Here is a 15,387-nt window from a genome sequence, read left to right as displayed (position 1 = left end):
CAATGGGATAAAACAGGGCTAAGTATTAGGGACACAAAATTTAATGCAGTGAGAACTCCTTATTTACAGTTGTATGCTGCTTCCCATCTTTGCCTTTTTATACGTATGAGGTCCAATTCTCCTCCTGTTCCATCTGCTTGGCATAGCTCTGACTGCAGAAAACAGCCAGAAAAATAGTTAGCTGGCTGGAATTCCCCCCCGGGTATGAAGGTGTGACTAGGGAAAAGACATCATAACTGGGATGTCCTGGCTCTTCTGGCTGCTGAAATGACCTTTTGGGGCCATAGGTAACCAGCATAAGATAGTTTGAAGGAGGAGGAGCAACCTGAAAGTCTGAAAGGCAGAAGGATGGCTTGAAGTCACGTTTGTTCTATCCCCTGATCAGGTTCCTTGCTGAGCATAGCTGGACCAAACCAGAGAATCTTTTCCCTGGCTTCCCTATACTGGAGCAGAATCTAGCCCTTACAGATGACTCAAGGGATCATGACTACAACCAAACTGTAACATCCACAGAAACACTATATAGTACAGCAACTGAAAGAAGGGAATTATATTCACAGTCTCAAATGGTAGGGAAAAGGCAATGGCCTGAATCCAAGGAAGAAAAACCTTTGTGCTAGACATTAGGAAGATTTCTGAATTTTAAGAGCATTAGTGTTGACTGTCAAAGGAAAGGTTTGAGTCACTATTATCACTGTAGATTTTCGAAGACAAACATGTCTGGTAAACATTAGTGGGAATTATGTAAGAAGCAAGCATGCAAAATGCAGGTATATATTTATTGCCTAAATGTTTTCTTCTAGCCTTGCCTTCTAAATCTATGAACACTTTCCTTTCACCGCCACATATTCCTAAAGAAAAATTAAGGAGATATAATGTGTGGTACTGTGTGTAGAATTTGAATTTTTTACTATACTGAGGCCCAAATTCACAAAGGTACATATAATGAGGATGCTTTAGAATGCCAGGGTTTCTAATTAAGAAAAATAACTAAATTTCTCTAATTCTACAGAAACATGTGAAAAGCCTCGTTTCGAGAATATTAATTTCCACACAGATCAAATGGTGTTTCTGCCTGAAGAAATACTGGAATATGAATGTGCAGATGGATACCAAACTGTAAATAAAATCACAACAGGTTATACAGTGTGTGACATAAATGGATGGATTCCTGAGCCCCAATGTCTTGGTAAGGTGTTTTTGTTTTGTTTTTGTTTTGTTTTAATTAAACTACTACTCTGTGGAACAAATTCCTTTGACTGTTATAGTTTGCTGTTTTGAGTACTAATTTAAATATCTCTGATTTAGGTGCAGCTTACATTGTGGATAATGTCTGGGTGGGAATTGTTCATGTCTGCTGGGACAGTCAAGAATCATTCATTGCATTCAGTCAGCAATCCCCAGGAAAGAGTGTTCTTCATAGTCTAAAACAGTGTTTCTCAACCTTTCCAGATTACTGTACACCTTTCAGGAGTCGGATTTGTTTTGTGAACCCCCAAGTTTTACCTCTTTACAAAATCAGATATAAAAAGTCCATTATTACTTATGGCTTACTTTCTCATTTTTACCAGATAATTTATAAAATAAATCCATTGGAATATAAATATTGTACTTACATGTCAACTCTTCAGGGAGGGACTGGCTGTTTGTGTAGCGTCTGGTGCCGTGGGGTTCTCGGCCTGGACTGGGCATCCCAGACACTACTGCAATACGGACAATAAATACCATCCCCTGAGTCAGGCTCTGAGGGAAGTCTGAGGAGGATTGGAGGGCTGGGGTATCTCTGCTCTGCACAGATCCAGATCTGCTGGAATTGAGAGCTTCGTGGTCTGCTTGGCATTAGCCGCATCTGTCTGTACCAGACTCTGGCTGGAGCAGCTCTGATTCGAACAGGGTCCAGATTAAATTCAAAAGTAATGAAACCACTGGGAAATAAGAGGTAATCAGAGCACTGGAAACTGCAGAATTATTATTGTATTATGAAAGACAAACAAATCTTACAAAAACTTTGAACAAGTAATAGTTGTATTTTAAGTCATGACAAATAACAATCCAGGTTGAAAGGCCAGCATCATTAACTGATTATTTGGAGTACTCCAAGTGTGATTTTGCTGAGTAAGAATCTGTGTCTATGAAAACTACCAGTTTCTAAATTACTTCCAAAAATATTTATATTTAAATTCATAGAATGTGGGGGAAAGATTATGGAAAGCCACCCCTTCATTTGGTTAAGTCTTTTTTTCCCCTCCCAATTATATCCTATTGTGCTGTTTTTTTCATGCTTGCCTTCTTTTCTTTCCACACCCTAGATGGAATTCTTACTCTTTTACAAATTCCCAGTTTGTTCAGCAAGATTCTTGTTCTTGGTGCTAACCAAAGCCCTGATCCAAATCAATGGGTGCCTTTCCATGGTTTAAAACTGGTTTTTGATCAACCCATTTTGTTTAAATCTTTTGTATTTTAAATACTTTCCCCTAGAAATATTGGCTATAATATATTTTCTTTCCTTTCCTCACCACCATCTTTAGCCATAGAATGTGAAATGTTGACATTGTCCAATGGCGGGGTTTCCCCCCGGAAAGGTACATATGGTAATGGAGATGTGGTAACTTTTTCCTGTGCAAAAGATCACACAAGAGTGGGACCCGACTCCTCTCAATGCTATTACTTTGGATGGTTCCCAGCATCTCCGACATGTAAAGGTAAATATTTCCCTTAGGCTTATTTAAGCAGGATACCTATTGGTAAATCTGGCTCTTCAGTACTCATAAACTCTTCTGTGGGCTCTTTCTGGATGCTGGTTTCTATCCCATGATGAACTACCCCATCTATCCTCATGTCAATTCACTTACTAACCCACTGTGCCTTCATTTCCCATTTGAAACTGTGAATTGGTTTCCATTCATTTTGATTTTAGTGAAACTGCCAGTTGTGTGAAGTGGTAATAGGTTGAACTCAGGGCACTCATTTCCACTTGTGACCTAAAGTAGAATTTGAATCCAAATCTTCAAAGATATAAGGTTAATTAATTCATTGGTCAGCTGTGCCATATTTCTCCACTTGAAGCAGTGAATTTGGGTTTTTTCATTTTTTATTGTAGTCTATTTTTAATGGTAACAACTGTCTAGATATAATCTCTTTGTATTAGAGGAAACCAAAGCTTGTGGGCTACCACCCAGCATTACCAATGGGAGTATTATCAGTGAACTTCATGAGAAATATCAGCATGGCAACTCAGTGGAATATGACTGTGACGTCAGTTTTAAAATGATTGGATCAGGAAAAATAGAATGTATTGATGGGGAATGGACATCTTTACCTTCTTGCACAGGTAAGCTATGTGTTTTTCACACTGTTAGGATTAATACAGACTAATGCTTTTCTATTCACACTTTTAGAGATTTTCCAAATCAAAACTATACCTACTTAAATGTAACATACTGGCCGGTGTACATCGTTTCTGTACCACAGTCCTCTCTGAGATGGAATCAGACCTGTGCTAGTGTTTTTATTGACCTGACATCTAAAATACTTCCAATGGCTAACTGTAATTTGCAGAGTCTGGAATCTTGGCTGATCAAAAGCACCGATAATTTACCTAACGCTGGAGAGCAACCCTTAGTATGCATATTAACTAACATAGTTTTAAAAAAATAAAATAAATTCATCCAATTATAATGTTTGCTTGTACCTGGAGCATATTTTGAATTTTTGATTGGTTTGATCGGAACTGAAAATGTGCATTAATGGGAAATAATTAGATTTTTCATGGAATAAAGGGATGCTGTGACCTAAAAAATCATAGACAAACTAAATACAAAGTGTTAACAGATCTACTAGAGGTTCTATGATTGTCTTGGCAAGTCTAGTGGTTTGGGCTTTGGCCTGCTGAAATCATCACTGGTTAGGTTTCCATACTGATCTATGAAAAATGTAAGAAAAAGGGTGTAGCTGTGCCTTGCCTTAAATACATGTAAGCAGAACTTTTGATGGATACCATTGGATAACAGGTCAGTTGACTATTTCACTATCATCCTAACATGCTGCTGAATGTTGTCTATTATTATTTATGGAGCGCCATAGGTGCACATAGTGAGGTCCCTGCCCCAAGGAGTTATGGGAGAACTAAACACAAGTAAAATATTTTTATAGCAAGTAAAAGACAAGGAAGTGTAGAAAAGGACATTTAATGAAGGGAGGGAAAGCTGCATGCTGCACAATCAGTGGGAAGCAAGTCTATCTGTGGGGGCAATGTGAAATGAAGTACAAAGCCAAGAGTGGAATATAAAATAGAGTGGTTAGCAAAGAGATTTGGGAGGAAGCAGTATAAGGAAATGTCATAGCCAGGGAAGAAGTTATAAATTATAAGACTGAGAATAAGGAGTTTCAACGTAATGCAGAAAAAGAGAGCAATAAAGGGAAGGCTTTAAACAGATACAGTGGGGTGACACGGTCGCAGCAGCAGGGGAGCAGAGGCTACGAATTAGAAAGGGGAAAGTGAAGAATGTGGGGGTCAGGGAGCTTGCAGTTGTCAGCATGGTAGCTGTGTGATTTTCACTTCTTGGATGTGTGCACTGAAGGATTTTTTTAAATTATTATTTAAAGTGAGTATTGGGGGGGTGTAGTTTAGTGTCATGATAGTAGTGAATGACTAGCAATTTGGAGCGTGGTATTGTGTTGAATGTGTGTATTGATTTGTTTTAAGATTGCCTTGCATTTTAGTGTTTTCATTCTTGTGAGGGAATATAAATTGAGCAATGCTAAGTTAATGATATTTTATATGTGGAAATAGAGAGGAATAAGTGACAATCCTTACAAAAATTTGATGTGAGTAGAGAAAAGCTGAATACAGTCCTGGAAGATGAACTGGACTGGGGAGTTGTCCTAGTCATAGAGAAGTGAGAGATCGGAGTTTGGAAGAAAGGCAAATGTTATTACAAACTAAGGGCCTAGTGCTGTACCCATTTAAGTCAATCAGAGTTTCACTTTAACTTTAATGAGAGCAAGGTCAGGCCCTAAATAATTATTTTAATTAAGGCTCTTTGATGATGTGTTTTATATGTGCCAAGAATATAATATGGAATATTTATGCTCTTTTCCACAGAAGAGAAAAAAACCTGTAAAAAACCACCCAGTATTAACAATGGGAATGCTGTCAATGTAGTAGACCGTCCCCAGTATGCTCATGGAGATACAGTGGAATATGAATGTAAAAAAAACTATGTAATGGTTGGGTCAAAGACAGTGAAGTGTCTCAGTGGAGAATGGATATCTTTGCCTTCATGTGCTGGTAAACTACTTAGATAATTTAACCTTAAATTAACAATTTCTTTAAAGGTTGAATGGAGATTATTCATCAATATTTAGGCAGATACAGTTTATACAGATATTTAGAAACATTCTTTACATACTACTGTGTATTCATAGTGTGTGCAAAGTTAAGCATGTGCATAAAAGCATCAGTAGCTTTCAACAGGGTTTGCTTGACCCCACCTTTCAGTGTATCTTTCCAACAAAGGCAGCCCAGCATCTTTGAAAGCTTTATGATGTAAGAACATTTGATGTACACTGTGCTAAGTACTTGTCATTATATCTTTAGCTGTTATTTGGCTTTTTAAGATCTTTATGGAATTTTCCAACAACTTTTAAAGCCAGGCTGTGAGATATTAATTACATCCTCTGACCTCTTGTAGGTCTAGATCAGCTCTTTTCATGTCTGAACTATGTTTTTGTCTCTGTCCTCTAATTTTCCGATTTAGTTGCATAGGCTAAAGTAACACAGTATACACACTATGAAAGCTAGATAACATAATATTTTATTGCTTAAACCTAAAATATACATTTCTTAGTTATAAAAATTTCACTTGAGCTCAAGATATACACCATGGGTCAGATCCTCAGCTGGTGTAAACTGTCACAGACCATTTATACAGCAGAGAATCTGCCCACAGAATATACAGTTGAAGGTTTGTTTTACTGAACAAGATTTAAGCTGTGCGCTATCCTTGCCTCCCTTTCAACAGAATAAATTATATATTTATCCATTATTTTCAGTTATGTAAAACAAGAATAATTTATCTACAATTATGTGGAGGACTTTATCTGACCCAACAAGCACAGTTTGCTTATCTTACACAATTATTAGAGAAGACTTCATTATAACTCTCTGAAACCCCTGATAGAGACCACAACACTTGGTTCAGCCCATCAACTTTCAGTCTCATATGCACCTTCCCGGGATACTGATTGTTTGAAATAATCTGTCTGTATGGATAAAACATGTGATGCTCATGGCTCTAAAAATATGAGGGCTTCCATTCCTGCACATCTCTCTACCTAAGTTGTGGTGTTTAAAGAAAAAAATAGAAAAAAATGAAATTCCAGTGTTGCTGTTACTTCACACAGTGAAAGGGATGCTGTCACCTTAAAAATCCCAGAAAATATTTCTCTCTTATTGTTACTAGTACACAAACTAAAAACATTTTGGAATTTTTTTTCTTTGATCTCTTTCTCTTCTAGGAACTTTAGAGATTACTTATAACAATAGTAGACATAACATTTTCATATGGACTTGTATTTGCAAGTTGAATGCCTGCCTTTAAATGAAGAAAAGGAGTACTTGTGGCACCTTAGAGACGAACCAATTTATTTGAGCATAAGCTTTCGTGAGCTACAGCTGAAGTGAGCTGTAGCTCATGAAAGCTTATGCTCAAATAAACTGGTTCGTCTCTAAGGTGCCACAAGTACTCCTTTTCTTTTTGCGAATACAGACTAACACGGCTGTTACTCTGAAACCTGCCTTTAAATGGATATTTACCTGACACAGCATTTGATTTATAGAACATTTTAATTTGTGTTGGATTTAATTTAGATGATTTTGCTGAATGTGAACTTCCAGAGAAGTTGGAGATTATAATCCTTTCACATACTGCCAGCGAGAGAAGGATCTATAAGCACAACGCACTTATAAGGTACACATGTAAAACAGATGCCACAAAGAGGAAGCAAGCAACTTGTAACAATGGGGAATGGACACCCCAGCTTGACTGCATAGGTAAGCTTGTGTATTTATATACAAATTGTTCTTTTCTAATTATTATAATTACCAAGTATTGCATCTACCTTTAGTCTGAGTGAAGATCAGTAGTTTGAAAAAAAACAACTGGTTTAATCATTAAAACCAAATCTGTTTATATGCCTAAGCATAGGAAAAATAACTTGCTGCTTTTAAATTACTGGAATAATCTGAAATTCTCTAAACCAGAGGTGAGCAAACTTTTTGGCATGAGGGCCACATCGGGGAATAGAAATTGTATGGCGGGCCATGAATGCTCACAAAACTCCCTGACTCCAATAGAGAGGGGGTACAAGCTGGACTAGGGAAAGGGAAGAAGTATACTGGGACATGGTGCTGAGGGGAGGAGAGACTGGAGGCTGGCAAGAAGGGGAGATGGAAGGGAGAAACTGGTACTTGGAACTAGGATGGGGGGAGATTGGGACTTGGGATCTAAATGGGAAGAATGAGGGACTAGGAGCAGATGAGGAGGTGGAGGAAGGGAGAGAGAGATTGGGGCCAGGAGCTAGTCTGTGGGTGGTGGTGTGGAGCTTGGGGGAGACACAAGGGGGAGCCAGATCAGACAGGGAACAGGGAGAGGGGAACTGGGGCTGGATGGGCACTATTCCTAAAGTAAGTCCTAAGACTAAAATATAATCTTATAATCAAATATCTGTGAAACACATTGGGAAAGATTTTGTCTCATCCCTACCTAGCGCTGGTTCATATAGATGATAACCTGCCGTTGCTACCAGTTACTCCATTAACGCAAATGGCAGAGGTCTGTGCAGCAGATCTAACGGTCCCAACTCTATTCATGATTGATGTGGGTGTCAATAAGATGCCACATGATGGACTTTCTATTTTTATGTACTTTAAAAAAAAACAAACTACACACACACAAAGCCATGTTAAAAGAACATTAAGGTTTCAAGTCAAGCACTCAAAAGTTAAGAAATGCCAGGTACTTTTATAGCCCCATCTCTGTTGTATCTCATAATCTTTAATGGAGTCATAGTGTTTAAGGGCAGAAGGGACCACTAGATCATCTAGTCTGACCTCCTATATAGCACAGGCCTCCAACACCACCCACACACTAAACCTATCAATTGCAATGACACCCAAGTATTACTGCCCCCGGGAGACCAGACTATTATGTGCTAAAGGCAGAGAATAGGAGGGACAGAGGTGCGCCAGTGTCCAAGGATCCCACAATGGCAGAGAAATTAAGTGAGATATATCCAGATAATTCTGGCAAAAGAGCTGGAGAGGAAGGCAAAAGAACCCTAAGGTAACATCCAGTCTGACCTGGGCTAAAATTCCTTCTTCTTCGAGTGCTGTCCCTATGGGTGCTCCACTTCAGGTGATGGTGTGTCCCGGAGCCGTTGATGGAGATTTACAGTCTGGTACGGCCGCGCATGTGCAGTAGCTGTCTCACAGCACCGTTGGAGTCTCTTCAGCGCGTGCACAGCCCGACCCCCTCAGTTCCTTCTCAACTGCCCTCGGCTGAAGATGGAGCTCGGGGCATTGCAACAGCTTCTTCCCCTCAAGATAGAAAAAATAGATAATTGTTAGCTCAGTTTAAATTTTTTCCATAGATAAGTTAGTTTGTTAGTTGTTAGTTGAGAAAAAAAATGTTAGTTTTCTTCGTTTCCAGGTTCACGGTTCCCTGTGGAGCACAAACCATGTTAAAAAAAAAATGTCGGTCCACTTGGGACTTTACTTTAGCCATGCCAGGCTCCCCTGGCTTCAAAAGATGTGGCTCTTGCAAGGAGGCTATGTTGCGCTCCGACGGGCACTCCCTCTGTGTGAGGTGACTTGGGGAGACACACATACCATCCAAGTGCATCCACTGCAACAATTTGAAGGTGAGAGCGAGGCATGCCTCAAAATGATCCTAATGGAGAAATTACTCCAACCTGAATATGGGAAGGGCACCCCAAAGCCTTCCCCTAAGTGCTCCCCAACTCAGTCTGAACTGACTAAGAGCGCTGTTCCACCCTCTCAAGAAAAGAGGAAACGAGCCTTGAGCTCTCCCAGGCGGGAACCTCACAGAAAGAAAAGGTCATCTGCAAGGTCATTACCAGCAGTGCCGATGGCCTCGAGAGTCAGTACCTACGACTTCCCTGGCACCTCCGGTACCTGACACACTGGTCATAAGAACAAGGAGTTGAGACCGCAGACATGCCATGTCTCTTCCCCGGCACCGACAGTACCGACACACGCGTCGGAGACGGTGCCAAGCATACAATCACTCTTGCCGACATGAGTCTCCGCGCAGCCACCTTCCTCGGCACTGCAGCCACTGGCCTCAACAAATGTGAAACAGAAGACTCCTAGACACCCAATACCTACTACTAAGACATCGGTACCGCACCCATTGGCATCGCAACAATTCCTGATGCAGAAGGACATCACTGTTGCTTTGGTGCCAGGATCACCTCTCCTTGGCACCAAGGGATCACTTATCACACAACCAACCTTGCCTATGGCACCATCAATGTTTAGTGACAGTGACAAGGAGGACCAAGAGGAGCAAGTGTTTTCACCACAGGGCTTGCCCACACCTCAGTGAAAACCTACTGGAGGCACACCATGGCATAAAATCCACCAGTCACAACCTCGCTTTCCATGGTATGGACCCCCATAAATGGGTCCCCAAATGGCATTCATGATGCAGTGGCCACCAGGGGCAGCATACAAAGCCCAATATGCTCGGACCTCCTCGCCGCCTATGGCACAGCTCCGGTCCCCTCCTGTATCCCCAGGGCTGGCAACAACAGGAGCCACGGAGGAGATGGCCGACAAACCAGAGGAAGAGACTGCCCCCGAAGCAGTGTCACCTGAACATAACTCTTCCTCTTCTCCAGATGTAACCGTTATGCTACCTCCACCTACCATGGCTGACGACTTTAAACAATTTCACGAGCTATTCAAATGCATAGTGGTCATCCAGGACATCCCTCTAGAGGAAGTCCAAGAGTACCAACACAAACTATTAAAAATTCTACAACCATCTTCTGCGACAAAAATTGCCCTGCCCATAAACAATGCCATCCTCAAGCCTGCAGAGACAATATGGCAGACCCCGGACACACAAAAGGGTGGACAATGAATATTATGTCCCAACCAAGGGCATGGACTTCCTGTTTGCTCACCCATAGCCCAATTCTTTAGTGGTGGAAGCGGCAAACCGCCAGGCTAAACAATCCCAACACTGTTCTATGCCACAGGATCAAGACCACAAGCATCTAGACCTTTTAGGTCACAAGGTCTACACCTCCTAGATGCTACAATTCCACATTGCCAACTACAGTGCCCTCTTGGCTAAATATGACTTTGACAATTATAGGAAACTCTTTGAGTTTACCGTGGACATACCAGAAGACAGGAGAGCACAATTCAAATCAGTCCTGGTTGAGGGACAGTTGGTCACCAGGATGGCCCTACAGGCTTCCCTGGACATCGCCGATACTGCAGCCCATGCCATGGCTATAGTGAGAGTGATGTGCAGAGCCTTATGGCTGCTATCGTCTGGTATACAAAAAGATCACCAACTAAAGGATGAGGGCCTTCCTTTCGATAAGGACAAACTGTTTTTGGCAAAAAATGATGAAGTCCTATACACCGTGAAGGACTCTGTAATGACCCCTTCATACACTTGGCATATCTACACCACTCCCCAAAAGGAAGTGGTACCAAACATACCAACGAAACAGGGATTCTCAATACACCCATCCTCAATCCAGGCCTTACGGGGTGGGCAGACACAGAAATAGATCACCTTGACACCAGCAGACTCAACCACAACAAGCAACATCCCAGCCACCAGGGAACAAACCACAGTCTGAAAGCTTGGTCAAGTGTCTGAACAACCTCCCCTGAACACCAGTGCTTACCTGCCCGTTTGGCCACCGCCTACAGCATTTTTACCAAGCTTGGGAGCATATTACACAAGACCGTTGGGTCTCAGAAATAGTTCAGTCGGGCTACTTCATCCCTTTTACTTTCCCCCCCCAATCCTCCCCCTTTCCCATCCCTCTTCAGGGACCTTTCTCACAAACAGCTTCTAAGACTGGAAGTATATCATCTACTACAGCTAGGGCCATGGAACCAGTACCAACACAATACAGAGGAAAGTGTTTTTATTCCCACTGTTTTCTGACCCAGAAGAAAAGTGGTGGATGGCAACCGATACTAGACCTATGAAAACTCAACAAATTCATACTATCCCAGCGCTGGAAGAGGGAGACTGGTTTTCAGCCCTCAACCTACAAGATGCATATTTTCACATCTCACTACATCCGGCTCACGGATGATTCCTCCTATTCACAGTGGGACACGACTACTGTCAATACAGAGTGCTCCCATTCGGACTCTCCACTGCACCAAGAGTGTTCTCCAAAACCCTTGCAGTAGTCACACCTCACCTGTGAAAACAAGGCATCATAATTTTCCCTTACATAGACAGTTGCCTTATCAAGGGATACTCATACATAGAGACAGAGACAGAGACAATAACATGACTGACCATCATCCTCTTCCAAAAACTTGGGTTGCAAATAAACTTTCAGGAGTCCACATTGATACTCACACAACAACTAGAATTCATCAGGGCACACCTGGACTCAACTCAAGCCAGAGCCTCGCTACCTCATGCCAGATTCTTAACCATCAAACATCTCATAGACACCATATCCATCTGTCCAGGAATTGGGGCACGGACATGCCTACAATTACTAGGACACATGGCTGCCACCACATTCGTGGTAAAACACGCAAGATTCCACATGCGGTGTCTTCAGAGGTGGCTGCATTCAGTATAAACCCACCGAACACAGCCTCAGCATGATGTTAACACCATCGACCAAGGTTTTAGCATCCCTACAATGGTGGACAAGACCGGAAAACGTCTGCATAGGTGTTTCCTTTCATCACAGACCTTCTTCAATCATGATCACAACAGATGTCTGCCTACTGGGCTTGGGGGCAGGGCACACCTGGACCACCACACGATATAAGGCAGGTGGTCAATACTGGAAACATGCCTTCACATAAACTTGCTAGAACTCAGAGCAGTAAGATACACCTGTCTTCACTTTCTACCACTCATAAGAAATAAATCAATTCAAGTGATGACAGACAATGTTGCATGCATGTTCTACATCAACAGACAAGAGGGGTGGGGTGCGATCCCTCTCCCTATGCACCAAAGCCATGAAACTATGGAACTGGTGTACTGAGCACCACATCGACATCTCAGCTTCTTACCTACCAGGATGCCAAAACACCACCGCCGACACATTAAGTAGACGGTTCTTACAAGAGCACGAATGGGAACTGAACCCTACGGTCTTACAACAGATATTCTATCAATGGGAGTTCCCATCGATCGACTGATTTGCTACAGCACAGAACCACAAATGCCCACTATTTTGTTCCAGGGGGGGACTTGGTCCCCGGGGGGATGCTATCTTAATCCGTTGGGACAAGACGCTTATGTATGCATTCCCACCGATCCCACTAATACACAGACTCCTATGCAAGACCAGGAAAGACAAAGCCAAGATCATCTTGATTGCCCGGCATAGCCCAAACAGACTTGGTACCCTTACCTATTGGTTATGTCAATTCATCCTCCACAAATTCTTCCAATGAGGCCAGACCTCCTGTCAGAGGCTGACGGTCAGATGTTCCACCCACAACTGGAGAAGCTCCATCTGAAAGCGTGGCTCCCCCATGGTTCTAATCACATGAGTTAACCTGTTCAGAGCAGGTCAAACACGTGTTATTGAACAGCAGACATGATTTCATGCAAAAAACTTACCTACAAAAGTGGAAATGTTTTTCCACATGGTGCCTACATAAATGACTTACTCCCTGCACTACACCACTTCCAATGGTGCTAGACTACCTTGTAGAGCTAAAGAATTCAGGGTTATCACTGAGCTCTACCAAAGTACATCTCGCGGCAATTAACACCTTCCATGACAAAATCGACAGGTTCTTGACGTTTACACATCCAACTACAAAACGCTTCCTTGTGGGACTCCAGAACCTTTACCCTGAAGTACACCCTCCCATGTCCACATGGGATCTGAACTTAGTCCTCAGGGAACTCATGAAACCCCCCACCCTTCAAACCCCTAACTATCTGCCCCTTACTACATCCAATCTGACCTGGGATAAAATTCCTTCCCTATCCCACATATGGTAATCAGCAAGACCCTGAGCATGTGAGCAAGAACCAGCCAGCAAAGAGAGAATGCTTGGTGCCACCTCAGAGCCATGGCCCCACTCCCACCAATATCCAATCTCCAGCCAGCCATCACCCGATGCTTCACCGGAAAGTGAAAAAACCTTCCCAGAATATGTTGGGGGGGGGGGGAAGGGGCAAAAATCCCTTCCTGACCCCTGCCAGTGGCTGGCCAAACCCTTGAAGCATGAGCTTTTGGAACTTTCAATTTAAACCAGAAGTGAGCTCGAGGATTGTTGAGACCTGCCCCCTACCATCACAAGCAACCCAGTTATAAAATTGCACTGAAAAGTTTGTCCAGATCTCTGTTAAAACTAAAGAAGTTGTTTGCCCACACAACTTCCATTGGGAAGCTGTTTCAGAACCTCATCCCTCAGATGCTTAGAAACTTTCCTCTAATGTTCAGCCTGAATTTGTTCATGGCCAGGTTTACATCCACTACCTCTTGTCCCATAATTGTCGCGTAGCTTAAATAGTTCTTCACCATCACTGGTAATTACCCCCCTAATGAATTGATAGAGAACAACCGTATTCCCCTCGGACCTCTTTTTGTGAAACTAAACAAACCAAACTCTTCCAGTCTTTTCTCATAAGATAGGCCCTCCATTCCCCTGATCATCCGAGTAGCTTTTCTCTATACCTGTTTAATGTGCCTTGTGTGGTCGCGGCACAGTGCTGGGGGAGAGCTCTCCCGACTCTCTAAAAAAACCACCTTAATGAGAGGCGCAGCTCCCAGCGCTGGGGCACTGTTTACACTGGCACTTTACAGTGCTGCAACTTGCTGTGCTCAGGGGAGTGTTTTTTCACACCCCTGAGCGAGAAAGTTGCAGCACTGTTAATTGCCATGGTAGACAAGCCCCAAGTCTCCCAAGACCTAGGCTAGCACACTAAGCACTGGACCATCCTTCCTCTGTGGAATCTTAATTCAGCCTCCTTGGGGTAGTCATTAGTAATATGATCACATACCATTCATTCTGTGTGCTGAATGAGGTAGGGGTCATATGAAAAAAAACAGGGGTGTCAATCAGTTAACTCACGCGATTAAAAAAAATTAATTGTGATTAAAAAAATGTATCTTGATTAATCGCACTGTTAAACAATAGAATACCAATTCATCATCATCGCTGTTTCTATAACATATTTTGTTTTTTACTGGACAGGGTTGTTAGCCCTGTGCCTAACCCCCAACCTGGCCCCTCCCGCACAGACCAATCCAGCATGGTTGAACCTACCAGGAGCAAAAAGCCACCGCTGACACAGACTCTGGGGATCTTTAGAGCACGCAAGCTGTACCACCACAAGAAGGCACAGATACCAGGGGACAGAGAATATTAATTGAAATGTATTAAATATTTTTGGATGTTTTTCTCCATTTTCAAATACATTGATTTCAATTACACCACAGTATACAAAGTCGACAGTGCTCACTTTATATTATCTTTATTATATTACAAATATTTTCACTGCATGAAATGGCAAACAAATAGTATTTTTCAATATGCACTTCTCATACAAGTACTGTAGTGCAATCTCTTTATCGTGTACATGCCACTTACAAATATAGATGTTTTTTGTTACATAACTGCACTCAAAAACAAAACAATGTAAAACTTTAGCACGTACAAGTCCACTCAGTCCTATTTCTTGTTCAGCCAATCGCTAAGACAAACAAGTTTGTTTACGTTTACAGGAGATAATGCTGCCCGCTTCTTATTTATAATGTCACCTGAAAATAAGACTAGGCATTTGCATGGCACTTTTGTAGCTGGCATTGCAAGGTATTTATGTGCCAGTTATGCTAAACGTTCATCTGTCTCTTCATGCTTCTGCCACCATTCCAGGGGACATGCTTCCTTGCTGATGATGCTTGTTAAAAAAATAATGCATTAATTAAATTTGTGACTGAACTCCTTGGGGGAGAATTGCATGTCTCCTACTCTGTTTTACCCTCATTCTGCCATATATTTCATGTCATAGCACTCTCGGATGATGTCCCAGGACATGTTGTTTCTTTTAAGAACTTTCACTGCAAATCTGATAAAATACAAAGAAGGTACCAATGTGAGATTTTTAAAGA

General features: G+C 42.0%; 1 protein-coding gene across 1 annotated transcript in view; it reads left to right on the top strand.

The window, feature by feature from the left end:
• LOC119566992 (complement receptor type 1-like) overlaps window positions 1-15,387 on the top strand; it is a 207,535-nt gene that overhangs the window by 51,272 nt on the left and 140,876 nt on the right. Inside the window, 5 exon segments of the mRNA XM_043520786.1 lie at window positions 1,013-1,189; window positions 2,529-2,702; window positions 3,149-3,331; window positions 5,105-5,290; window positions 6,872-7,054. Of these exon segments, the coding sequence (XP_043376721.1) occupies window positions 1,013-1,189; window positions 2,529-2,702; window positions 3,149-3,331; window positions 5,105-5,290; window positions 6,872-7,054 (903 nt within the window).

Source organism: Chelonia mydas, chromosome 8 (assembly GCF_015237465.2).
Source record: "Chelonia mydas isolate rCheMyd1 chromosome 8, rCheMyd1.pri.v2, whole genome shotgun sequence".
NCBI classification, from domain to species: domain Eukaryota; kingdom Metazoa; phylum Chordata; order Testudines; family Cheloniidae; genus Chelonia; species Chelonia mydas.
The sequence above is the reverse complement of the archived record's forward strand: the minus strand, read 5'-3'. Positions and strand labels throughout refer to the sequence as shown.